Consider the following 26,552-nt stretch of genomic DNA (forward strand, 5'->3'; position numbering starts at 1 on the left):
TGAGAGTCGGAGGCTCCACCAACTGAGCCCCCCGGGCGCCCCCCTCTTGTGCTTTTGCACTGTGGGCTTATCCCTGTAATTGTGTTTTCCCTGACAGGTAACCGATAGCATCTCCATGTCCCTCGTCTCATAGTTACGGTACCTGCGCTCTTAGGTGGGGCCTGAGTCCGCTCGCTTCCTCTTGTTGACTCATTGCCAGTGACTCACTGTCCTGGGTCTGTGCGTGGAGGCGTGTGATGCCGGTCTGGGGAGGGGCGCTGCCTTTGTCGCTGTGGGCAGTGTCACAGGGCTTGGTAGGAGCAGGGTCTCCTGGGCGCCAGCCTCCAGCTGCCGGTTGGCTGCAGGGCACCTGGATCCCTGCTGTGCCCGCTGCCGGCTGTGTCCGCATCCACGTTGGTCACTGTGCACGGGACCAGCTCTGTGTCAATTCCTTCTGCTAGTCCATTGGGGTCCGTGGGGAGGGTCTCTGAGTCTCTGGTCCCCTGACCTGACCTGCTTCCTGGGAGGCCCTCTGCAGCCTCCACTGAGGCCAACTTGGGGTCGTTGTGGCAGATTTAGCGCTCAGTCTGTGCTGCTGCCCCAGGGGAAGCATTTCCGTGTCAGTGCTCATGCCACATCTCTGCTTGTGCCCCATCTGGCAGGACATTTCGAAGACCCACCTGCTCTGTGGCTCCGTCCCCTCAGCTCCCTAGTGGATGTTCCAGCGTGACCATCGAGGTCCACCCTGGGGCAGGTGGCGAGGGGGCGGTGGTTTTGTCACCGTCACGAGAGCGCTTTCCCTGTTGCAGGTCAGGTACTCCACGCAGAGCCTCTTTGAGTACATGGCGGGGATCCAGAAAGACCTGCGGGCCCTGGAGGGCTTCAGCGGGACCCTCCTGCAGGTCTTTGAGGACAACCTTCTGAACGACAGGTACGGGCCGGGGCCTTCGCGATGGTTCTCAGACCTCCAGGGTGTCGATTGTTCTCATTGGGATTTCACTTCAAGGGAGCGGTGAGGTAGATCCAGGTGGGACCCCGGGTGCCCCCAGCTCGCGGGACTCCACTGGCCACACCACCATCACGGCGCCAGTGGAACTAGCACGCCTGTATGCAGTGGGCGTGAAGACGACCCAGGCTGTGAGCTTGGGAGGGTGAGTGTGGATTTTCCATGAGGTGACATCTCCCCAGTCTGTGCACGGACGCGTCCACTATGTAGGCAGGGTCTCTGCACGCCAGGACCGAACATCACAGCAACAGTTGGGGGACGTGTTTTCTGAGCATCTTTGCCACGCTGTTTTGCTAATTGCTTTTCCACAAAGGCGATAACGGACCCCACGGGCCCTGACCCTGGGATGGGGTGTTCCCTGAAGCCCTCTGACAGGGTTCAGACTCAGTTCAGGACTCAGTTCTCAAATGTGGGTTACAGCGGTATGGCCGCAGGCCATCACCAGGCCATCCTGTCTGTGAGAAACAAACGGGAGTTTAGCCATTGGGAGTGTGAGTGACGTCTCATGAAATGCACACGGAGGGTGCAGTTCGATGGACTCTGTCAGCAGCCCCGAGACCATTCACGACACGACACGCTCATCCCCCAGAAGCGCCCTGCGCCCTCCCAGCCCCAAGGCAGCTGCTCATCTGCTTTCTGTCACTGGAGCTTGTTTGGCATTTCCAAAACACATTTTTTTTTTTAACGTTTATCCATTTTTGAGAGAGAGAGAGCATGAGTGGGGGAGGTAGAGAGAGGGAGACACAGAATCAGAAGCAGGCTCCAGGCTCCGAGCTGTCAGCACAGAGTCTGACGTGGGGCTTGAACTCACAGGCTGTGAGATCGTGACCTGAGCTGAAGTCGGATGCTCAACCGACTGAGCCACCCAGGTGCCCCAAACCTTTTAAATGAAAATGTAAAATTCAATTGTTTTAAAAATGCTCACATTTTGTCATACAAGACTCACTGTTGTTTTGTACAATTAGGTTTTCTCACTTATGTACCACTTTCTTTGCTCTGTGCTCCTTCTTAGATTTTGGCTTTACAACCTGTGATCCCTTTTCTTTTGGCTGAAAAGCATCCTTTTGGCTTTCCTTTGGGACGGTCCTCCTGGTAGAAAACTGCGTCACTAGAAATAAAAGCAAATGGTCTTCAGTCTGAATAATGTCTTTTTTTTTTCTTTTATTGGGGGGGAGGGGCAGTAGGAGAGAGAGAGACAGAGAGAGAGAGAGACAGAGAGAGACAGAGAGAGAGAGAGAGAGAGAAACCCAAGCAGGCTCCATGCCCAGCACAGAGCCCGACACGGGGCTCAAACCCATGAACCCTGAGATCGTGACCCGAGCCAAAGTTGGACGCTTACCCAACAGGGCCCTCCAGGTGCCCCTTGAGTTTTGAGATTTCTCACCTGCGCTGCACAAATCCTTCGTCAGACACCCTCTTCTGGGGCGGTGGCTTGTCCTTCATGCCCTTGGCCGACTCTTAGCAGGTGCCTGCATGCTCTCCAGCTTCTCCCCTGTGGTTTTGCAGGTGTGTTTGTTGTCAGGCAGAGTCCTAGCCTGACTCAAGGCCATGAAGGTTTTCTCTTATGTTTTCTAGAAGACTCCTAGTTTTGGGTTTTATGTTTAGACGTAAGGTCCATTTTGGGTTACTTTCTGTGTGTGACATGAGTGACGGATCCGGTCCATGTGTTGGTTCCGCCTGTAAGTGTCCAGTGTGTTGAAAGACTGTCCCTTCCACGATGTTGCTTTTTCACCTTTTCATAAATTGTGAACATGTAAGCTTATTTCTGGACTTCTCTGCTCTTTGGTTTATGCTGTCCCCAATCCCTCGAGCTTTGTGGCTGAAATTAAGTGGTGCCAGCCCGGCTGTCTCTTCCCTTAGTTGTTGGGGCTTTCCTTGATCTTAGCATTTCCATATGAATTCTTCAGTAGGTTTGTCATCTTCTACACCATGTTCTGCCTGAATTTGGATTGGGATGGGGTTGGCGCCTGGCCCTCAGCGCTTGCCTTCTCCTCTCAGGGTGTCTGTGCCGCTGCTGAAGACGCTGGACCAGATGCTGGCCAACGGCTGCTTTGACCTCTTCACCGCGGAGCAGAAGTAAGTGCCCCGCTCGGTCCCGCTCTGTCGGGCAAGCCTTGGAGCGCGCCTTGTAGAGATGAAGCGATGAGATGCCGGAGATGAGAACCTAGAAGGTGATTTTCTGCGCGTTCAGGAATGGTCTGTGCCATCAAGAGGCTTCGGCTGCCCTCCGGTGAGGCTGGGGCTGTGCCTCGGCCGGGCTCCTATGGTAGCACCGGCGCCCAGGTGGGAAGAGACCTAATGAGGCGAGGCGTCTGTACTGTCGCGGTGGCAGGTCTGGTGCTGAGGCTGGAGAGCCCCGCACGGACGGAGGAGGACAGAGTGGGTCTGCGGGGGGCCGGCCAGGTGTGGGCACAGAGGACGGGTGCACACGGGTTCTTCAGACTCCCTAGTGCAGGGACACACAGCAGCCCTGGGTCAGCTCCTGGCCAGTGAGCTCTGGTGTCGAGGTCATGGCGGCTGGTGTATCTCATTAGGGCCTGATGATCTCCACTGGATCCCAGGCTTCGAGGGCTTTGCCTCTGGGCTGGGCCTTTTGTGCCCTGTGGGTCGCCTGGAGCCGCCTCCTCCTGGGCACGTTTCAGGGACGTGGGAAGAGCCATGCCAGGTGGGCCCTGAGTGGCGTTTTCTCACGTGCACCGTCTCCCACTCTGTTTGCTCCTGGCGACAGCCTCGGTGGGCTGTCGGCCCTGCTCCTCGGTGGCACTGCTGCCACCGTGTCCCCTCCGCACTCACCTTTGCCTCTTGGGCCTCGGCGATCACCGTCCTCGGCAGTCTGCAGCCACGTGAACTTCGTGGGGTGTTAGTGTCAGGGGGAGGCTGAGTCCGGTGCCTGTGCCTCCATCTTTGCTGCGTCACTGACTCCCTGGTGTCCAGCGCCATCTGCACCCGGGACCCGCCAGCCTGGCTGTGGGGTGGGGTCCTTGTACGGATCGCGTCACTTGGCTTGCCGAACGTTTTGTCTCGAGACCTAAACGCAGATTTTCCTGGCTTAAAATTTTTGAAAGAAACGGGAGAAAGTGTCTCGTTAACAAACATGGCTCATTTTATTTCTGGGCAGTTTTGTACTTTTGTCAGTTCTTTCCTTTTTTTTAAAAAAAAATTTTTTTTTTAACATTTATTTATTTTTGAGACAGAGACAGACAGAGCATGAATGGGGGAGGGTCAGAGAGAGGGAGACACAGAATCTGAAACAGGCTCCAGGCTCTGAGCTGTCAGCACAGAGCCCGACGCGGGGCTTGAACCCACAGACTGCGAGATCATGACCTGAGCCGAAGTCGGCCGCCCAACCGACTGAGCCACCCAGGTGCCCCTCCTTTTTTTTTTTTTTTAAAGTAGGTTTCAAGCTTGGCATGGAGCCCAATTTGGGGCTTGCACTTACGAACCGTGAGATCATGCCCTGAGTTGAGACCAAGAGTCAGACGCTCAAACAACCAAGCCACCCAGGCACCCTGGTGGTTTTGTCTGTTTCTGCTTTGGGTGTTTGGTCTTCTGTTCTGGAGCGTGCGGCTGTAGGTTCAGGCTTGTGTTTCAGTGGCCCGTTTCATTATTCTGGTGCTGCTTTGTTTTATACTCTGTCTGCTCTTGTGCTGATCAGGCTGCACCAGCTTCTTCTGACTTTGAACTTGTACCTTTCTCTGTTCTGTGACTCCTGTCTTCACGTACTTAAATTTGGTGCATCTCTTATGAGCAGGATGAAACTCAGTCGGACCTCCTCTGACTGTTAAACTGGCTCATTCGGCCTCGGAGCTGCTTCTTTGGATGTTTTCCACTGGTCCTGCCTGCTGCGCGTCCCTCCTTCCTCCCTGTTTGATCAGTTAAATGATTTTTATCATTCAGCAGCACTGTTCACTTTCTGTTTTTTCAGTGGCCACTCTGTCAAAGTCTCACTTTCTCTGTTTTGCCCTCTTCCTGCACAAAACCGAGGACGTTAACATGTTTATTGACTTCCCTTGGGTTATGTGAGCTCATCACGTGTTGTATCGTAGGTACGTTGTCACTTAGTTTTGTGCGGTTGACGTCTGTGTTAAGTTACCCACATACTTGCTGCCGTCTGTGTCCTCACTGCCCCGGCCCCGCTCCGTGTCTACCCAAAGATCATCCTTTCCAGGTCCCTCTAGTGAGGTCCACTGGCAGTAAATCCTTTATGATTTTGTTCGCGAGTTACTTTCAGAGCACATAGGACTCTAGACAGACGTTTTATTTCGGGACCGAAACCTCTTTCTTCTGACTTCCATTGCTTTTGAGATGTTGCCTGTAAGTCTGGAGTCTGACAGAGGCAGTCTGGGTTTCCTGCCTCCTTTGAAGTTTTCTCTCCAAGAAATCTCCACTGCCCATTCAATGGGTCTAGTTGTTGATTACATACTTGTCTGTCCTGCCACAAATTTGTTAAACTTGAAAACGCGATTTTGTTTTCTGTGTTCTAGAAAAATCTGTAGACGCTCCGCCCCTCCCCTGCCCCAGCTCCCCCAAGGCCACGCTGCATCCCACGACCTGTCCTCCACCTGTGATTCTTTCCTGACACATTTCTTCTCCTCCTCCTCCTCCTTCTCCTTCTCCTCCTTCTTCTTCTTCTTCTTTTTTTTTTTTTAACATTTATTCATCTTTGAGAGACAGAGAGGGAGAGAGAGCGTGTGATTGGGGGAGGAGCAGAGAGAGAGGGAGACACAGAATCCGAAGCAGGCTCCAGGCTCCGAGCTCTCAGCACAGAGCCTGATGCGGGACCCGAACTCACTGGCTGCGAGATCATGACCTGAGCTGAAGTCAGACGCTTAACTGACTGAGCCACCCAGGTGCCCCATCTCCTGGCACATTTCTGACCCGAGTCAGAAAACGGCCAAGTTGAGGTGTGCGGTTCTTATTTTCGGTTTTTGTATTTTTCAGATGCAGCTTTTTCTTTAGTTTGTTTCCCAGCCTGCCAGCTTTTTGCCCTCCTGGACGTGGTGTTGGGGTCTTTCCGTGTGCTTCTGGTCTCCGTCCTCGTTGGGCTGTCTGGTTTCTACAGCCCATGGTGTTGGGGGTTGGGCTTTCTCATTTGTCTGCTTACTCGTCGTCCGGACGCCGAGCGTGTGCAGGTAACCTGTGGCCACGGCAACTTTGTTCGCCCTTTCTGGGCCTCGAGGGCAGCGGTAGCAATCCAGGCCCTCCCAGCTCCACATTCCAGAGAGGTGCTCCCCCACCTGGGGGTCGCCTTCTAGGTCTGGCAGGTGCATACCTGTGTCGAGACCGAGCTCTGGGTCTCCTCTCAGCTGGAGGCTGGGGACAGCACACCGGGCTCCTCTGGCAGGTCGGTATGCCTTCGTTGTGAGGCACCAGTGGTGCCAGGCTCACCTCTTGGAGCGGGGGGAACGGAAACTCTAGCTGCTGCCTGTAGAATGGTCTCTGGGTCCAGGCAGGGAGGGGCTTCTGTGCAGGTGGCTGTAAGCCAGCAGTTTCTCTCGCGGCCCAGACGCGGGTGTGCGGGAACAGACTGCAGCGGGACAGGAGAGCAGGTGGGGCCGCAGAGCCACTTACACAGCAGACACTCAGTCCGTACAGTTCTGAAGGCAGGGGGTCTGAGGTCAGGGTGCCAGCGATTCAGGTCCTGGTTTGCAGAGAGACCCTTCCTGCTATCTTCACGCGGCAGAGGGCGGTCATCTCGTGTGTCTGTTCTCATGAAGACACTCATGCCATCGGGGGACTCAGACTCGTGACCTAATTGTGTCCGAGGTCCCAGCTGGTAATACCCTCACAGTGGGGATCACAGCTTCAACGTGTGAATTCGGGGGATGCAGACGTTCAGTCCAGGTCACAGATGTTTTGTCTGAGATGCTCATTACATCCCAGAGGGATGGCTCTTCAAGGCTGGAGCCCAGTGGAAAGAGGGTGGGTGGTGTGTGAACTGGGAGATCAGCAAGGGAGCGGGTGTAGACAGAGAAGGGACCGATGGCTCTGTGGGGTGTTGCATTTTTATGAGGAGGACGAGGAGCAGGAGAGAGCAAAGCCTCTGGGAAGTAGGCAGAGTTGGAGCACGTCACAGCAGGGTCGTTGGTGATCACGTAGGTTGGGGACGGCGTGACTGTGGCCCCTACTGACACGGTGGTCACTTGGTCCCTGATGAGCATTTCGGTGAGCCGTGGGGAGAAGCCTGTGGAGGCGAGGGGCTGGAGGTGCACAGGGTGCACCTGGGTGACCACTCTGGGTGACAGGGACGCGGAGGGGGCAGTCGGGGTGCAAGCTGATGGAGAGAGACTGAGGGCCACTGTCCCTGAGGACAGGACGTCTCCCCAGCAGCCGGGGAGGAGAGCACAGGGGCAGTAGAACCCCCCCCCCCCCCCCCCCCCCCCCCCCCCCCCCCCCCCCCCCCGCATGGCTGCCACACTGGAGACAGAGGAGCGGATCTCTCTGGCAGGGACTTTGCTGTCCTGACCCCCCATATTGTCATCAGCTGTGCAGAGTGTAGGACACGTGTCCATGCTCTGGCCGCTGCCTGGTTCTCCTTGGCCCCGGGGCCAGGCCTGGTTATGAGATGGCCATCCCTTCCCTTGGTCCTGCGTTGAGGCCCCACTAGCTGGTGCTACCGTCTGGTGCACCTGATTCTTTCCCTTGTGGCGTGCCTGGGATCCACCTGCCCCCCGCCCCCCGCTCCCGTCGGCGAAGACAGGGAGGCACGTGAAAGGGACAGGCGGCCATCCGTCCTGTGCTGGTAAAGGAGCCCATTAACGTAACCTGTTGTGGTACCCTGAGGGACACGGCCCTCTGGTCACCTGGGCAGCGCTGCACCAGATGCCACAGTGGGTCCGTGCTCCGCGTGCTCTGAGAGCTTCTCTCTGGTGTCCCGTCCTTCCCTTGCAGCCACCCCTTCGGCGGGAAGCTGCTTGCGCTTTGCAAGGAGGAAATCAAGAAGTCTAAGGATGTGCAGAAACTGCGCTCAAGCGTCGCTGTGTAAGTCTCCAGTTCCTCGTTGTGACGGTAAAAGGAAGGGTCTGTCAGGCGGGAGACACTCACTCTGGAGTCGGTGTTCCGACTTCCGCGGACAGCCTGTCGGTCCCAGGGGTCAGCGCAGATGGCCTCCGGGGAGGGGCTGTGTCTCTTCGGGGGCGTCCTCACCGGAGGCAGGTTTTCCTCGAAACAGACCCGATTCACCCGACACCGGAGAGGCGGATGTGTTGTTCCAGGGGATGCTGGACGTGGGGCCGCGCTCGCCCGGGTTCTGGGGGGCGGACGCGGGGCCGTGCTCACCTGGGCCGTCACTCCGCAGGTTCTGCGGGATGGTGCGGTTCCCGGGCGACGTGAGGAGGAAGGTGCTCCTGCAGCTGTGCCTGCTGCTCTGCCACCCGTTCCCTGTGGTGAGTGTGCTTGCGGCTGCTCCCCGATCACGCGCTGGCACCTGGGGCCGTATCTGGGGGCAGCGCCGGGCTCACACCCCACAGGGTGCATGTGGGGGCCCCATGAATGGCGGGTGCTGCAGCCTGACCCACCCGGGTCACGTGTCCCGGGAGTTCCATTTTCCACTGGCTGAAAAACCACTCTTCAGATAATGCAAACGTGCCACTTTGCTAGGAGGCAAAAGTGATGCTTGTATTGGACACACTGGTTCTCAAAGTGGGGATCACTGGGCCGGCTGCAGCACCACCCCCCCCGCCCCCCAGAAATGCAGATTCTCAGGCTGCCCCACCTGCCGACTGAGGAACCCTGGGGGTGGGCCCGGGGTTCTGAGATCACCCGCCCCACAAGGTGTTTTGCAGGCAGGCAACTCGAGAAGAAAACAGGGGAGGTGGGTTCCTGGGTGAGGAGCAGGGTTTTTTTTTTTTTTTTTGTTTTTTTTTTTAATGTTTGAGAGAGTCCACATGCAAGAGGGGGAGGGGGAGAGAGAGAGAGAGACTGACCATCACAGAGCCCCATGTGGGGCTCGATCCCATGAATCGTGAGATCATGACCTGAGACAAAAACCAAGAGTCAGACCCTCAACCAACTGAGCCCCTGAGGTGCCCTGAGGAGGCGGGTTTTAGTGATGCATTTTAGTAAGAACAGTGTGGCCTCGCTCCTCTCTGATAAGGCTGCTGTGGGGCAGCAGGGAACAGAGCAGCCCACACCGTGGCTTGCTTGTCATGGGTCCAGCTGTGGCCAGGGCCCCAGGTCACTTTCTTCCTTTTAACAAGCTACATGGGTCTCAGGTTCCAGTCCGACCTGGGGGCGTGCCTGGCCCCATGTCCCTGCTCCCTGAGCAGGGTTCTGTCACTCTCCTTGGGTTCTGTGGGCCTTGTCTTCCTGCTGATGCACTATGTCCTGCCCAGATCCGGAAGACCACGGCCAGCCAGGTGTACGAGATGCTGCTCACCTACGGTGACATCATGCGTGAGGACGTCCTGGATGAGGTCATGGCTGTGCTGGGCACCACGGCCTGGTGAGTGCAAGGTCCCTTGCGGCACCTCGGTGAATAGGGATGTCCAGAGCCCCCCTTCCTGTCCCCGAGGTGTCCCCCAGAAACCCTCTGAAGGGGTGAGGAGAGTGAGGCTCCCAGCCCTCGATGGCGTTACCATGAGGTGGTGGCCCTGTTTGTACCCAGGGCGCTGGGCAGGCCCCGCGGACACGGGGAGGGGAGGAGGTGCCTCTAGTTCAGGTGGGAAAATGTTCAAAGTGAAAAGGTGGGTGGTTCTGATCACTGATTGGTTAGAAGCTAATTGTTTATTTCTCTCTGGGCCGCTTTTGTTAAGTAATTGCGTCATGGGCTCTGGGTGCTGATGGGGTCGGGGTCACTTTGGGAATGGCTCCTCCTGCCCCCGAACTGCAGCATCAGAAGTGCCAAGAGGGGAGCGGCAGGGGGCGGGGTTCACCCTTTGCGGGGACGTGCCAGCACTGTGGCCAGGGCCTCCAAGGGGACAGGTGCCGCCACGCCCAGCTCCCCACAGAGGAGGCTGTGGTGGCAAAGGCCACACGTGGACGTGTCCAAACGTCAGAAAGGGTGGAAGGAGACCAGAGAGTAGGTGTTCCCCTGCCCTTGCCCCTCCCCCTCCCCAGCCCTCTCGTCCCAGATACCCGGTTCCTTCCCAGGGTGTCCAGGGCCTTTGGCTTCTCGTGGGTCCCTCAAGTCACAGCTGGGCCCCAGAGCTGGTTTTAGGTGCAGTGTCCTGAGGTGTCGTTTGCTTTTGGACTTGGTAAGTTGGGACAGCAGGTGTGTTACGTGGGGGCGGGGCTGATGGAGAAGGATGCGTGGACAGTGCCGAGAGCGGGAAAGGCACAGCCCGTGAGCGCAGGCTTGATCGGGTGCACCAGATAACAGGTCACAACAGCCGTGTGGGGGATGCTGCTCACCCACACGTGCCATCTGCAAGGTGACGGCTGTGCTCACTGCCCATCTTAGGCCAGGCGGTGGCCCATGGAGGCACCGGTGGTAAGGTTGGTGCGCTCGCATCAGCAGGTGAGGACACGCATAACCAGCTTACGTGTGTTTCCCCTGAGATTGTGACCTCCCTAGGAGGGCTGAGCTGTCCACAGAGCCCCAGAGGCCGGCTCCCGTGCTCGGGCGTGCAGGACAAAACAGGGCCTCTGGTTTCAGGGCTTCCTGGAGGTTTTCAGGGATACATAGATCTTGGGGAGGAGGGAACTCTGATGAACGTCTTTGCCAAGCCGCTCATGAGAGCTCCAGAACCGAAAATGTGGGCTCGGGAGGTGTGGGTGACCCACGTTTTGAACAGCCGGGCTGCTGACCTAACCCCGTCCCCAGGGCCCGCCCTGCAAACATCTGTGGGGAGCGTGTGAGTTCTCTCTGTGGAGGGTGCTGCCACGTGGTCAACTCCAGGTCACTTGCGCCCCATGGCTCCGGCCCTCCCCCCTCACCGTGTGGGGTGCACGGGGCGCTTTTCCCACCACACTTGGTGTTGGAATAAATTCCAGAGAATTTTAAAGTAATTTTTTTCTTGTTTCAAAAGAAAAATATAACTTAATCTTTATTTTTTTTAATGTTTTTTATTTATTTTTGAGAGAGAGAGAGGGTGTGAGCAGGAAAGGAACAGAGAGAGAGGGAGACACAGAATCCGAAGCAGAGTCCAGGCTCCCAGCTGTCAGCACAGAGCCCGGCGTGGGGCTTGAATTCATGAACCGCAAGATCATGACCTGAGCCAAAGTCGGACGCTCGACCGACTTGAGCCACCCAGGCAGCCCTTTAATCTTTATTTTTAATTAAAGTGATAAGCAGCTTCTGAAGTCCAATAAAACTCAAAAACCCACCTGCCCTACCTTCTCGGGCCTTAGCGTTTCTGTCCCTGTCGGGCCACCCGTCTGGGGCCACACCCCCCCCCGTTGCCCCCGCACCTGAGGGAGGGTTTGGCAGCTGCCGATTTCCCTGCCTCCACTGAAGCAGAGGTGCTGGGGTCCTGTGCACCCGGCAGCAGCTCCTGAGAGCTTCAAACGTGAGGCAGGTCCCAGCTCGAGCACCGTGCCATGGCTGACGCTGCTCCTGCCTCTTCTTCCCCAGGGATGCGGAGCTCCCGCTTGTCAGAGGCCAGCGGAACCGCCTGTGTGACCTCCTCGGTGTGCCCAGACCTCAGCTGGTCCCCAAGGTAGCCACGCGGCCCTCGGCCACACTGGGAACCTGGGGCCCTTCCCACACAAGGCCTCTAAGTGCAGCTCCCAGGAGCCACCAAGCTCCAGTCTGGAACGTTCTGGGTCACGTTGACTGCTGGGCGCGTGCCCTCACCCCGCCTGCCCCGTGTACACTCTGCTGGCTCCTCCTCCCAAAGCCAGATGAGTCTCACAGGCTCCTGCGTGCACGTCCCCACCAGGCGTGTGTCAGGTGTGTCCTGTGGGCACTGCTCCCAGACACGTCCTCTGCGCCACCAGCCCTCAGCGGAGTTGTCAGTGACCTAGTTCACTCTCTCAGATATGCTCCTCCGTCACGGCCGAAGGGAGGCTGCCTCAGGCCGGTTTCCACCATCACTACCTCCCTGGATACTCGTCTGGTCCTGGGACTCTGTCACCCCAGGGTTTCCACGCCCCTGGCCTGTGCACTGTGGCTGCGGTGTCCTGAGGTTGCAGGGCCCTGAGCTCTCCCTCCAGGTTCTGCGTGACCATCAGATTTTAGGCTCTCGTGTGTGTGCTTGCAGGGAATCAGGACAGACTCACGGTCAGTGTCTCCTCAGGCCGTGGGCTCTGGCAGAGCGCAGCAGCACATTCTGTGACCGCTGGGGACGGGGCTGGTTCCTTGGCCCCTCGTTCCTGATCCTGCCCATTGGCTGTATTCCCCCGGACCTGGGTTTGGACCCTGGCTGCTGCCAAGCTTTTATTGAGCAAGAACATCCACGCGGGAGCGCGTGCGGTCCGGCTCTGTGCACACACGCAACGGGCACCTGGCTCAAGGGTGGAGCCCCTGGGCGGGCTTCCGGGCTAGAGTGTTGCTGCACGAGATGCTGGTGAGCAGATTCCAGAAGGTGCTCGGGCTGCGTGTGCGGTGCAGGTGGTGGGCGCGGCCAGCACCCCGTCTGCGGTTGTTGGCCTGTGTGTCCCCTTCAGTGTTTTTGTCTCTGGGCTCTGTGGTGTGCATGGGCCCTGGAATTGTATCTGCAAATATCTGCTTGGGGGCAGGGGGCGCGGCTTAGGGTTCCGGGCTCCAGCCTTCATCTCGTCCCGCTCTGTTGTTCGAGGAGCTGTTGAAGGTCTTGCCGGTTCTAAGGCCGTGTCTCCTCAGTGTTTCTTAAGAGCTTTATTGTTTTACCTCCCACATGTAGACGCGAGGCCACTCGGGACTGGCAGTAGTGTGTGGTGCCAGGGAAAGGCCAGCAGACGCTTCTTCCACATGCAGTCCGTGCAGCCCCATTCTGGCCACGCTGTCACTGTGGTCAAAGTGATGCATGACTGTCCTCTCGGGTCCTGTCCTGCACGATCTGTCTGTAATCCGGCACTGGCCTGTCTTGCTGACACGGGCGTGGGTCTTGTGAGATGTCGTGGTGCTCGTGCATTTCTGTCTTGGGTTTTATTTTTCCAAGACCATCTTGACTCCTAGCCCCCTTGGGTTTCAGAAACCTCTGCAGAATCGTCATCAGTTTGCAGCAGGGAATCAGCCAGGTATTCGGCCGAGGTCACTTGGAGCCTCTGGGTCCACTTGGCGAGAATAGACGTCTGTGATAGAGTCTCATGGCCTTGAGTACGCAGGACTCTGTTTTACGGCTTTGGAACTGCCCTGTGGTCTTGGATACTCTCTTCTGTTTTTCCATTCTTTTTTCTCAGCATTTCAGTTTGGGAAGTTTCTATCGACCAGTCTTCAGGTTCACAGATTCTTTCTCTGGCCGTGTCCCGTCTTCATTTCTGTAAGCATGTTCCTGATTTCTGGTGTCTCCTTTCATTCCTTGACTTTCCACCTCTACTCTCACTGCCCATCAGTCCTTGGTGGTGCCCACTTGCCCCAGCAGAGCCCTTGCCACATGAGTCATCCCTTGTTTTAAGCCCTGGTCTGATTATCCCAACTCTGCCGTATCGGAGTCTGGTCTAGATGTTGGTGCCATCTCTCCCAGTTGCTTTTTCTCACCTCTTGGTGTGTTTTGTAAGTTTTTGTTGGAAGCCAGACCCGTTGTGCTGGTAACAGGAACTTGGGCCTCAGGATCATGAGGTTTGCATCTTTCCAACAGGGGCCCCTCTGTTCAGTATTGCCGCAGCTTCTCCGGCGCGTCGTGCCCTGACCTGGGCGTCCCCGCACCATCCGCCTTGGAGCATCGGAGTCTGAGAGAGGACCCACGGCCGTGGCCCTGGAGCCCTGCCGGGGAAGCAGTGGGCTGTGTGGCAGTCTCCGGTCATCTGAGTGGACCTCAGCCATGGGCTCCCGTGGGGCAGCTCTGTCCCCCTGTGCCCCTGCAGGTGCCAGGGGCTCTGGCAGTCCTCTTCCCTGGAGGGGAGACACCCAGAGTGTGGGGGACTTTCCAGGATCATGACCAGTGAGCCTGGTGCTCCCAGGGTCCCCCCAAGATGGTGCCCACAGAGTCTGGTCATCAGGTGTGCCTTCTGCCCGGTGGTCTCTGCTCCCGGCAGGGTCTGCCCACGTCCGACTCCAGCCCTCTTGTCTGGAAGAGAGAGAAGAGGGGCGGCCTCTCTTCTCTGACAGGCCGAGAACGCGCAGCACCTTGTTCTCGTCTTTGCGATGTTGCGACACGTTGGAAGTGACGTCACTCGGAATGTTCTTTATCTGTAAAAGTGCTTCCTGCCTTCAGGTCTACTTTAGGGGTAACCCAACTGCACTAGATTTTTGGATGTTTATACCATTTCCTTTCTTACATTTAAATGGGTCTCTTAAAAATGGTAGTTAGTCAGACCCTGGAGCCTGCTTCGGATTCTGTGTCTCCCTCTCTCACTGCCCCTCCCCCACTCGCTCGTGCGCGCTCTCTCTCAAAAAAGAAATAAAAACATTAAAAAAAAAAAGTTGTCAGCTTAACCAACTGAGCCACCCAGGTGCTCCTTTAGTGGGTCAAGCTTCTAAGAGTGAATGTTCCAAAGACCAAGGCAGACCAACTTGACCTTAGGGGCGCCTGGGTGGCTCAGTCGGTTGAGCGGCCGACTTTGGCTCAGGTCACGATCTCGTGGTCCGTGAGTTCGAGCCCCGTGTCGGGCTCTGTGCTGACAGCTCAGGGCCTGGAGCCTGTTCATATTCTGTGTCTCCCTCTCTCTGACCCTCCCCCGTTCATGCTCTGTCTCTCTCTGTCTCAAAAATAAATAAACATTAAAAAAAAAAAATTAAAAAAAAAATGGTAGTTAGGTCTTCTCTGTATTTAATCCAGTTGAGTATCTTAATTGGAGTTTTGTCCCCTTGTATTTAACGTGTGGTTATGGGTTTGGGTTTACATCTATGATCTTTGGTTATGGCTTGATCTGTTTCTTTCTCTTGGCCTCACCTGGATTTGAAGGGTTTATCGCTTCACAGCCCCCACTTGTATGGCTGCTACTCTGCTAGCAGGGACCGCGAGAGCACGCAGTGAGCGGGAGGGCGGCACCAGGCGGGACCCCTCTCCTCGCCGTGTCCTGTCAGCTTTCCAGTCTCTTCTCCTTCAGGCTTGGAATCACATTGTTATTTCCTGCATCTGCTCCGGTGCCACACAGTGTGGTGGCCCTGCCCACTCTTCTGTTGGGCACCAGGGGGCTCCGCGAGGGGTGCAATCAGCTGGCCAAGCGCAGTGCCAGCTTCCCAAGTAAATATGCTTTTATCAGGAAAATTTCACACACAGTGGATGACGTTTGTGGAAAAGTACAGGGATCCTCTGCCCGCTGCCTTGGGGTTATGTCGGCCTCAGGGTCCTGGGTGGCTGGGGAAATGGGGGCCCAGAGGGGGTGGTGCTGGTGGTCTGACCCTGTGCTGTGTCCCCAACAGTCTGGCACCCGCTGAGGCCCCCTGCCCGCCTGGCAGCGGGGAGGAGCCTGATGACAGCACGGGACAGCTGGACACGGCGCAAAGGGACTTGGAGTTCGTCACCACGGCGGCGGTGGCTTTTCACGTGCCCTGGGATGTTGGTGCTTTTGCCTTCACGTCCACGGGAACCCCGTCTATAAAATCATGTTCTGAGCAGTTCTGTGTCTCTGTGTGTGATGCTGATGCGGGGGCCTGGGGGGCAGAGGGTGGCCCCAAGCGACCCTAGACGGGCCAGAGAAACGGCCAAGGGGTGGGCGCCCAACCTTGCCTCTGCCTCACCCCATCGTGCCCGGTGCTTGTGGGCGTTGCACGTGGTCACCTGCCCTCACACGGTTGTGGGCAACCCAAGCATCCTGCCTGAGCCCGGCTGTGCCCCCACAGCAGAGTCTCGAGTCGGGAGTCGGGAACCCAGCGAACAGCCCTGCGAGCGTGTGTCCTCGGATCTCGGGTTCTCCGGTGATGTGGGGAAGCACTACGGTGCACCCACTCACCTTGGCGAGGTGTGTCTTCCCCAGAGCCCAGGCCCCTCAGTGAGGCTGGTGTGCATGGCGCTTCGCGGGGCTGCGCCTCGTCTGCGGGCTGGACGTGGGAGCTGCCGCCCACACCGGAGGCGAAGGCGGTGGCCGCGCTGGGGTCGGGGCCCTGCGCCAAGACCACGGGGTCAGGGCCGGGGAGCCAGCTGCCCTCTCCGGCGTGCACGGGGACGGGGGCCGAGCGGCAGGTGCTTTTGCTGCGTCCTTCAGCGGGAGTGGTTTCCTTGCCTGGGCCGAGGCACCATGTGGGAACGTTCACCTTGTGTGCTCCCCTGACGGCGTCCCGCCAGACCCTCTGGAAGGGAAAGTCGTATGTTACTTTGTGAATTAACTTTCACTGTATTTCGAGCCTTAAGATGTGCTTCCTTCTCTGAAGTAAGTAGGGGGTTCCCATTTTACTCCATCATAGGTGGGGGACCAGCTAGAGGGGGACGAGCTAGAGGACCCCTGGCTGGCGGGGGCCGGAGGACGGCAGGTGGGGAGCCCGGCCCTGCAGAGCAGCATCTGGACCTTGGCTGCAGAAGACCCAGCACACGGCTTCTGAGAACCAAGAAGATGAACTGTTTCTTGTGTTTAAAAATCCACAAGATTCCAAAGAAGGGCCCTTTTGGACACACGGAGACCGGTCGCTGCACACAGACCCGCAGAGGCCCTGCCTCTCAGAGCTCTACCCGCCAGCGTGAGGAAAGCTGAACGGACCACGGGCCGCACACGGCCCAGCGCCCCTGCTCACCCTCGGCCACGTCGGACCCTGAGGGTCACCCTCGCTTGGACGCAGGTGACCGGGGTCACCCTCCCTGCAGCTGCAGGTTCTGGAGCCCCCCCTGGGTCCGGGTGACGGATCCAGGACGGGGGCTCTGTGCACTCACAACTTGGGAGTGTGGCCAGGAGCAAACGTGGACCGTCCCGGTCAGCAGCTCCAGGGCCCGGAACCACACGCGACGGCCAGTGTGTTGGGCTGTCTTGGAGGGAAGTGGTCGGGAAACCCTGCAAAGGAGCAGCGAGCAAGCAGGTGGGCGCCCGACAGAGAGGGGCATCTGGTGAGCTTGGGGAGCAGGAAGCCAGTGTGCCTGGGGTGGAACGTGCAGGGGGGCTGGCGGGGCCACGTGTACACACAGCCACGGCTCAGTCCCCGTGAGCAGCTGCTGCATCCTGAGTATCCGTGTCTGCCCAGCCCGACACTGGTGGCGAAGCTTCGCTGTGGTGGCCTCTTGGGGGTAGGATGTTATGCCAAGCTGGGACCCTGTGTGGTTGTGCCCTCCGCGGTGGCGTGAATGAGGACAAAAGGGGACGGCGGTGACACCCTGGGTAAAGCGTGGGCAGCCGAGCGTCTCTGTGCAGGGAGGCACGGTCAGCAGACAGTGACCCCGGGTACACAAAACGAACGATGGCTAATGTGGGGAGTAAGCAGAATTTGAAAACAGACAAGAGTAGCAAAAGGTAGGCAGTATAACGAGCAGACATGTTTCTGGAAGACACTGAGCACTGTGGCAGGATGCTGGTCCTCCCGAGCTTTGCACTCGGAACACAGACCCTGCGAGCCCGGGATCCCAGCCTTCCTCGTATGAGCTCTCGGCGCAGGCTCCTGACCACCTCCGGCAGAAGTCGCCGACGAGGCAGCATGTCAACGGCCTTGGGTCCAGAGGCAAAGAGGAAGCTGGCTCCCTCACCTGCAGCGAAAGGCGACTTGGTCGCTCACGGCTGACGGGATTTGCTCTCGACCTGGGTTTGAGCACTGGGGTTCCCGGAGCTGAGAGACAAGGTGCGAGACCGCCCACGGCCTGCGGCAGCCAGTTCAGGAAACCAAGCGAGAACCCCGAACCCCGAAGCCAGCAGCCCGAGGCTGCCAGGACGCGGTTGAGAACTGCCAGCCCCCCTAAGCGGCCCCTCCTGCGAGCAAGGACCAACCAGAGAAAGCCAGACGTGCTCTCCCAGCCAGCGGGCCACCTGAGCCCCCCTTTCCCACGCTGAGTCCCTGCCACCTCACGGGACCGGGAGACACCGCCCCGCGGGCTCTGAGCACACAGCCTGCGCTCCCAGTTGCTGGTCTGTGTTTCCACATCTCTAACCGAGTCACACGGGAACCGTGCCCCTGGGTTGGCCTGAGATCGACACAGACAGCCGGACTGCAGCCCCCAGCAGCGTTTGTCCTTGTGGCACAGGGTCCGTCAGGAGCGTCAGCTAACGAGCTCCTGGCGGGACGGACACGCTGGGTGACGGCGGTGCAGGGCCCCCAGCGGCAGAGCAGAGTATGCGCCCCACAGGCGGTCAGGGACACGCTCCTCAGGCCGTGGGCTCACGGCCCCTCATTTTACCGCGTGTCCACCCCACCCTGGTTAGAAACACAGGCGCGTGCCCTCCAGGTGAAGGGCCAGCCCCACACGCACTCGGTGCCACCTCCCGCTTGGCATGCTCCCTCTGGGGACCACTGGCCACCCTCCCTGGCGCCCTCGATCTCTCTCCTGGGCTCTTTGGCGCACCTGGAGGCAGCTGTCCAGGCCCTCAGCTGAAGTGAAGGAAGTCCCGGCCCTCCTGCAGGTGTAGCGACCGCAGGTTGTCCTCAAACGCGCCCCCGGTGAGGTCCTGTGGGAGGAACAGCAAGTCTGGCTCAATCAAGGCTCCCCGGCCCACACTGTGGCCCCCACAGATCCCCCCCAAGGGGGCCTGCCTGCCAGGTGCTCTGCTGTGAACTTCTCTGTTAAGAGGGGAGGGGTGGACACGGGGTGGGGATGTTGCCAGAGTTGGCCACAAAGTCCTGCTGGTCACCGATGGGAGGTGGGGGGTGGGGATCCTCCCAGGCGCCCCCCCCCCCGAGCTGGAACCTGGCCCCTCCCTGCAGAAGGGAGCTGTCCCCTTCACCCCTTGGTCCAGGCCACCTGGCTTCCTTCCCTCTCCACGTATCCGCGTCCATGCCCTGCCCCTGCTGCAGAGGCCCCAGCCCGGACTCCAGGAGCTGTCAGCAGACCCCTCTGGCCTCTTGGCCCCAGCCCTGTACTGGGGAGAGGACCCTCGAGTCAGTCTCTATCCAGGGCTTACCTGTGGCCCCAAGAGCTCCCTGAGATGACCCCAGAGCTGATAATGCTTCAGCTTGGCCTGTGTTGGCTCTGGCCAGGCCGCATGGCTCCCTGAGTGGGAAACAGCTGTGGCTCCGGCCAGTCCCTCACCTGGTGGCCTGTCCCAGATGCCACAGGCCTTTGGCCGGATGCAAGGGGCCCAGTGTTCACCCCGTTGGGTTCCTCTGTCCTTGGGCCCAGCATGCACACCCTTGACCACTGGGCACCGCTAGAAATGCTTAAATGGGAAAGACCCGAAATTCCTGCACTCTCCTCCACCTGCTGTCCATTCTCAGCTCCGCCCCCTTCCCCCCGTAATCTCTGCGCCTGGAACTTTCAAAGGAAACGCCTGTATTCAGGCCAGCCAAGCTCCACTATGGCCCAGAGAGGAATGGAGGAGGGGGCTCCCTCTCAACAAGATGCCACTGAAGTTAGACGCTTCCGTAAATTAACATAACCAACAAAGGATCAGGAACCAGAGACATTAGAACTTCTAGAAGTTGTCAGGGGAAGATTTGCCCCCACCAAGTGGGGGGAGCCCGATCAGAAGCGTCCCAGAGAAGGGAGGCACTCAGCCTCATCACTCAGATGCGCATGCTAAAACCACAGCGAGAGCCACAGCCCCTCCTGAGCCCCAGCTTCGGGGAGCTGGCCCTGACAGGACACCTTGGGGGTGCAGTCCGGGACCCACACTTCCACTCCTGGATAAACCCAGAAACGGGCGTCAGTGTGACATTCACACGACTGAATGCCGCAAGGCAACAAGAAAGGGCGCTCAGTCTGCCTCAGAGGTGATGTGGAGTGACAGCACAGACATTTAGTCTCCTTCGCACAAACTACAGAAACAGCATCAGACCGTATGGTTTGGGGTTGCACACACACACACACACACATACACACACGGCAGAATAATTAGCAAAGAAATTATGTGCATCGGGGCAGCTCTGCGGGAAGGCTTTTTTCTGACGTGGGTTGGGCCACTTGTTGGGCACAACATTAACCTGTGCAGCACGTTCTAGAGCAGATGTCTGCAGTGTTTCTTAAAGGGCCATACAGTAACATTGACCGTTTGGTGGTCATAATATGCTGTGTTCTAATAAAACTTTATTCATAAAAGCAGGTGGTGGGCCATGTGTAGGCCATCGTCTGAATGTGTTAGTAGTTCACAGTAAAAAAGTTTATCCAGAAAAGAAAATTGTGAGGTAAATTGTAAAAAAGAGTGGAGGAAGGCTTGTCTTCCTAAACGGTAAATACCATAAAGCCCAGGAATTAACGGTGCTGGTGCACAGACAGACAGTTGTAGACCAAGAGTCCGGAAGTAGATCCAACATAAAAATACAGTGTCTCTTTATTAGAAAGGATAGGAATTCCCCAAATAGTCCCAAATTATTTGGGGACAAGTGGGCATCCAAATGGGAAGAAAACTTTGAGTCCCTAGTTTATTTATTTTTAAATTTGTATTTATTTTAAGAGTGTGTGTGTATTGGGGGTTAGGAAGGGCAGAGAGAGAGAGAATCCCGATGCAGGGCTCGAACTCCTGAACCGTGAGATCATGATCTGAGCTGAAATCAAGAGTCAGACACTTAACCGACAGAGCCACCCGGGTGCTCCTGAATCTCTAATCTTTACAGCAAAATAAATCCTAGTGGTCAGAGATAAAGTAAAAAGCAGAAATCTCAGAAGCAAACCTGGAGAATGTGCTTTAAAATTTCACATTGAGGAATTAATGTCTTAGAACGAATAAACCTCCAAAAGCCATACAAAAATCAATTAATTTGATATCTAAACAAATTTTCCTAAAAGGCAAAAATAAAGTCAAATGACAGAAAAATTCACAAGACCTATCACAGAGGCTTTTGTCGTCATATAAAGAAAATACTAACAGACCAAAAGAAGAATGGGCTGATGAATAGATAATTCACCAAAAGGGAAATAAAGATCCTTTTAAACTTGTGGAAAGACACCCTCCGTACCCGTAACAAGGCCTTACAGACCTTCCCCCATGATGTGAAAACATGGCGGAATTTGGCCACGCTGCAGGGGGCGGGCAGGGAGGGTCACCGGTGGGGGCGAATGTTACCGCCCCCTCCTGGGACAGAGCAAAATTCCACGTATATATTCACTGCACCAGTATGTTTGATAGCAAATGATAAAAATGGTCTAAAGGTGTGTTGAGACTTAACCGGATGATAAGGGGTGAAACCTCCCTACAAGCGAACAGTGTGCGGATACCACACGAATCCCCAGGGGTTCCTCCTCCCGGAACTTGTCCAGCCCCCGACAGGAGCAGGGGTGGTGGGGGGGCCCTGAGGGGCAACCGCCCCTGGAGCCGCGCAGGCTGGAGCCGCGCCAGCCTCCCGCCTGTGCAGAGGGAGCGTGTGTGACCCCGGGGCCCCAGGCCGCACGGAGACACGCAGGTGCCCCCCGATGCGAGCGAGGGATCCGACAAGCCACGGAAGAGCAGAACACAGAAGGCCCCTGGGACCTCCGACCAGATGGGTGTGGGGAATTTTGGGTGTGACATCTCTGTCTCAGAGTAAATTTTGTAAGGTTTTTATCTTCTTGGGAAATAACGTTGGAATTTAGGATTTGCTTCCCAATGTTGGGGGTGGGGGGAGTTGGGAGCACAGAACCCACAACGGCCACGGAGGCTGCACAGGGACATGGCACACAGACACATGCCACATGGGGGACGGCTGCACGGGGACACAAATGGGGGGATAGCCACATGGGGGACACACCGCACGGGAACAGTGGGGATGGCTGAATGCGGCTGGCTTCCTGGGGCTTTGGGGATAAGGCTGAGATGTGCTAGGAAGTTTGCTTGATTAAAAGACGACGACAGGGGAGCCTGGGATCCAGCCCCGACACTGGGCTCTGTGCTGACAACACGGAGCCTTCCTGGGACTCTCCCTCTCTCTCTGCCCCTCCCCTGCTCCCGTGTGTCACAAAATGAACATTATTTTGTGTCTCAAAATAAATAAACATTAAAAACAAGATAACAGTCAGATGGTACCAGCGGGTTCATACAGAATAATCTGCAAGATACATCATGTAAAACAAGCAAAATACAGAAAAAGTATGTATAACATGCTGCCATTTGCTTAGAGAAATCCCACACATTTGTGTCTGTGTTGGCTGACTCTGGCCGAAAATACAAGAAACTGGTGCCTGTGGGGGTCCCTCCAGGGACACAGAGTGAGGGATGGGAAAAGAGCTTCACCTCCCACCCAAAGCCTGCTTGCCAGGAGGGGTTTTCATTGTGGGGAGCGTTCTAATTGCCGGCAGTTTTGGTCCCAGAGAAGTAGACTCTGAGCAGAGCTCGTCTCCTCTGAAAAATTACGTGTACATTTGTGCAGAATCGAAGTGTCCCTGTACAACCTTATAATTATCCATCCAGTCTCCCTGGCGACTTGGAACCTTGCTTACCTTGGCTTTAAACAGCCTCTTTCCTTTTAGGAAACTGCTTTCAAACCAGAAAACCCAAAGCCAGGTGGGCAGAGGTGGGTCTGTGTCACCCCCTCCCCTGGAGCGCAGGCAGGACCGGCCATGGGACACAGCTAAGGGGTGGGACGTCACCTGTGTGACTTGGTCCGTCTTGCTAGCAGACCCTGCCCCTTGCCAGCTTGGAGAGAATATGCTGCCACGTTGCAGGAGGGGGTGGGGATGGGGTGGGGGCGGGGCAAGTGGCAAGAAACAGCCAGCAAAGCACTAAAGCCCTTGGTCCGACATCCTCCAGGGTCTGGCTTCTGCCAACAGTCCTGACCCTGCTCCGGGCAAGCCTCCCCATGTGACCGCGTCTTGGCTGGCACCTCACCAGCAGCTTCGCTTCTGGGCCCCACCTCTGGTGCCTGATTTCTGAACCACAGACTCTGTGAGGTAAGAAGCGTGTGTTGTGTGGGGCTAGCTTGTGATTGTCACCACGTAGCAGTAAATAAACAGGGCCAAGCTGGCAAACAGACAAGCAGGACAAAACCTCCGGGTGACAGCTGGGGACAGGAGCTTGCCGCAGCCGTGGTGCACGGAAAGCTAGACCGCCACGTGCCCAAGAACGGGGCCGGCCGCCATCTGCACACCACACATGACACTCGTAGAAGGAAATGCAGGGGGAAAGCTGGCGGGCCTGGATTTGGCCGTGGTTTCTTAGCTGTGGCACCAAAAACATGAGCAACTAAGTTAAAAACAGATAAACTGGACTTTGTCAAAATGAAATACTTTTTGTACCAAAGGACCCCATCAAGAGAGAAAAAGGAGAACCTGTAGAACAGGAGAGGGTGTCTGCATCTGGAACACACGAAGAACTCCGGCTCGACAAGATGAAACCCAGATAAAACACGGGCAAAGGACACCAACAGACCTTTCTCCCAGGACGACACCTGCACGGCCGACAAGCAGCTGCAAACACTTGGCATCATCAGTTGTCAGGAAGACGCACGATCAAAACCACGCACGCTTAGCAGCCACCGGACGGCTGGAACACCACCGCCAGCGGACAGCGTGGAGACGCTGGTGCCCCTGCGCTGCGGTGGGAACGCGAAATGGTGCCACATTGTGGAAAACTGCAGTTCCCCAAACATTGAACACGGTGACCCCGTGACCCCCCACTTCCGAGAGACGGACACGCTTCCGCACAAACCGCACAGGAAGGCTCACGGCCACGTGGCTCTAACCGCCACCTTGTAAGTGAGTCATCTGTCGCTGAGGAACGGGTCAGCACCGGCACAGCAGCCTGGGACAACACGTGTCTGCTTCTGGCAGTTTCCACAGGCTGGGACTTGGGATGGCCCCTCCAGCAAGAGGCAGAGTCCAGCCCCTTGGAGCTGTGCTCCCAGCCCCACCTGGGGGCCCTTCCCTGGGCCACCGGCCCCACCCGACCTGAGGTGTTGGCCGCACAGGGTCTTAAGGCAGCCAGCGGGGAAGAAGGGCGCCCCCTCCCCGAACCCAAGGCTCAGAGCAGGACAGACTGCGCCTCCACGAAGGCTCCTGGTGCCCTGGTTACTGCGCCTCCAGCTCAGCCTCACGGGCTGGCAGCTGCTGGAAGAGGTGGCACGTGTCCCCGTCCATCCCGTGCCCCCCCCCCCCCCCCCCCGCAGCAAGCACTGGGCCCTGCATGCCCGTCCCGCCAACCTGAGCCCACTGGCCCCGTAGCTGGGGTGCACTAGGCATCCAAATGTGAAAGATGACATGTATATTTATACAAGTGAGAATGCAGCTCTCCGACCCCGGAGAAGGATTTCCTCCACAGAACACAGGTGTTCATCATAAGAGAAAGGTTATGAATGTCCCCGTGTGGGAAGTAACCTTTCCTGGAAGCCTCCATGGAAAGGCAAGTCCCACGTGGGAGAAAATGTTTGCGGCTCTAACGGACGGAGGACGGGCACCAGAGTCTGTGCAGAGTGCCTGGAGGTCAGCAAGGCAAGAGGCGGCCCTACGGGCACGTCTGGCAGGAGAGGCGGGCTGAGCCGGCTGGAAGTCTCACGAAGGCGGTGGGGGCTGGGGGTGGGGGCTGGGGGTGGGGCCTCCCAAGACCCTTCAGGTCTCCAGGCACGAGAACGTCCAGACTGTGCCCTTGCTGTTGCCAGGCTGGATGTGACCAGGGCTCACAGCCAGATTTCAGCAAGTAGATTCACAGGCCAGCCTGACGCGGGCAAGCAGACCGGGGTCCCTAGGACCCCGCTGCATGATCCCAACACAAAGCCGGAGCTGAGAAGCGGGCACCCGTGTCCCCGGGACCCTGCGGAGGGGGTGGGGAGGATGTGGTGGAGAGGGTTCTCGGGACGGCCCTGGGCACGGGGACCACGGTGCTGGGTCAGAGGGGTGTCTCAGGGACACTTCCACCACCTTCCACCCTTCGTCTCTGCCACAGCATCTGATCAGCACCCGGAAGGTGCCTCAGGCCTGGCACTGAGCAGGTTTCCAAAAAACGTTGCTTTTATAGAAATGCAGCCCATTTTACACAGGCACCGTGGCAGCCTCTCCCAACACCCCAGCGGACCCCCGAGAGCAGCGGTCACCACCCCCGGCCAGAGACCACGGCTCCAGACAGGTGGCCCAAGCCAAGGGCCTGGATGCCTGGCCACGTGTCAGACGTCTTGATCCCACAGCTGGGGCCTTGTTCCAGCCACGCCGTCATCAGTGGAGCCCAGCCACGGCTGACACTCACCAGCTTCACGCAGATGACGAAGGGCGGCCGTGCAGCTCGGAAGTGCAGGATCGGAACCCGAGGCTTCGGCCTTTCCTGAGGGAGGAGAGGCGTCGTGGGCTCGGCTCTGTGCTGGCCTTCGGGACGCCCTGACGCGCCAGACACGCGCACCTGTGGCCGCCCCGCAGCCTTCACCCCTGTCTGGCCCTGAGGTCCCCTCCAGTGGGAAGACGGGCCAGGCAGGGACACTGGTCACTCTGGGGCCCGAGTCGCCCAGGAAATGGGTTCACCTGTGCTGGGCCTGGCAGCTGTGTGGCTGCAGGCGGCCTTCCCCGGGGAGGAAGGTTCTGCACACTGGCTGCTCTGTTTCCTGGCGGGGTAGGGGTGGTGACCCATCTGTGACCCAGGCCCTCCCTGGAGGGGCTCCTGGGCCCCACGCACCTGAGAGTCTTCATGGCAATAGAAGCCTTTCCTGATCTTGTTCTCGTCCACGTCACAGAAAGCAACCACCTGGGGGTGCAGGACACCAGCCTCAGGGACGGGGAGGGTGGGAGGCGTGGGGCGGAGGGGGAAGACGGCGAGGGGGACGGGGACCCACCTTGCGCCGCATCCCGGCTGTCAGGCTGCGATAGAGCCGGCGGCCTTGCCTGCCCGCGTTCCAGATGGTGAAGGTGGCCCAGTGTGGCAGCGCCCACTCTTCCAGAAAGCGCACGCGATGGGTCCAGATGGTGGTCCTGTGGGGGCACGGGGGGGGGGGGGTGAACCACGTGGGCGGGGCCCCCAGCTGTCCCCAGACCTTCCTCCCTACCTGGCATTGGCTGAAGGAATGAAGGGTGAACGAGGGCCACGCTGCCTCACCCACCCTCACACCCAGTGGCGCATGCCTTTCTCAGGGCCGCATCCTCATGGACCCAAGGGACACCAGGCACAGACCCTGGGGAGCCTGAGGGGACGTAGCCACCCCAATGTCAGGTGAGCTCAGGCGAGCACAAGAGCCTGGGCATGTCCCAAGAGCCGCCTGGAGGTGAAGGTTTCCTGCGGGAGCTTCCCGCCTGGTCCACGTGGGGACCCCTCCGTAGGCACCTTGCTACAAGCAGACTGGAGGCCCAGCCACTACGGGGGTGGGGGGCTGGCACACTCAGCTGTTTCCTGTTTAATGTGGTCACACGTGAAAAGGGCCTAAATCACAGGCGTGAAAGCATCGCTAAGAATTTGGAGGGCAGGGGCGCCTGGGTGGCTCAGCTGGTTCAATGTCTGGCTCTAGAGTTCAGCTCAGGTCATGATCCCAGGGTCATGAGATTGAGCCCCACGTTGGGCTCTGTGCTGACAGCTTGGAACCTGCTTGGGATTCATTCTCTCTCTCTCTCTCTCTCTGCCCCTTCCCCGACTTGCTCTCTAATAAATAAACTTATTA

At 57.8% G+C, this 26,552-nt stretch overlaps 2 protein-coding genes across 7 annotated transcripts in view; one reads left to right on the forward strand and one right to left on the reverse strand.

Annotated features, from left to right (window-relative positions):
• TBCD (tubulin folding cofactor D) overlaps positions 1-15,566 on the forward strand; it is a 159,022-nt gene extending 143,456 nt beyond the window's left edge. For both annotated transcript variants that reach the window (XM_043585483.1, XM_043585484.1), the window contains 7 exons: positions 789-910; positions 2,984-3,061; positions 7,877-7,966; positions 8,283-8,370; positions 9,319-9,428; positions 11,499-11,583; positions 15,372-15,566. In XM_043585483.1, the coding sequence (XP_043441418.1) occupies positions 789-910; positions 2,984-3,061; positions 7,877-7,966; positions 8,283-8,370; positions 9,319-9,428; positions 11,499-11,583; positions 15,372-15,386 (588 nt within the window). In that variant the 3' untranslated portion in view covers positions 15,387-15,566. The remainder of the gene's footprint in view (positions 1-788; positions 911-2,983; positions 3,062-7,876; positions 7,967-8,282; positions 8,371-9,318; positions 9,429-11,498; positions 11,584-15,371) is intronic.
• The window catches only part of B3GNTL1 (UDP-GlcNAc:betaGal beta-1,3-N-acetylglucosaminyltransferase like 1), a 98,633-nt gene continuing 86,792 nt past the window's right edge, over positions 14,712-26,552 (reverse strand). For 3 of the 5 annotated variants that reach the window (XM_043585487.1, XM_043585490.1, XM_043585489.1), the window contains 5 exons: positions 25,737-25,872; positions 25,580-25,648; positions 25,160-25,234; positions 18,424-18,526; positions 14,712-16,238 (listed from right to left, as the gene is read on the reverse strand). In XM_043585487.1, coding sequence (XP_043441422.1) covers positions 18,446-18,526; positions 25,160-25,234; positions 25,580-25,648; positions 25,737-25,872 — 361 coding nt within the window. In that variant the 3' untranslated portion in view covers positions 14,712-16,238; positions 18,424-18,445. Of the gene's footprint in view, positions 16,239-17,378; positions 18,527-25,159; positions 25,235-25,579; positions 25,649-25,736; positions 25,873-26,552 lie in introns of those variants that run through there. The other 2 variants (XM_043585488.1, XM_043585486.1) reach the window with 2 other exon arrangements.

This window comes from Prionailurus bengalensis, chromosome E1, assembly GCF_016509475.1.
Source record: "Prionailurus bengalensis isolate Pbe53 chromosome E1, Fcat_Pben_1.1_paternal_pri, whole genome shotgun sequence".
Lineage (NCBI taxonomy): Eukaryota > Metazoa > Chordata > Mammalia > Carnivora > Felidae > Prionailurus > Prionailurus bengalensis.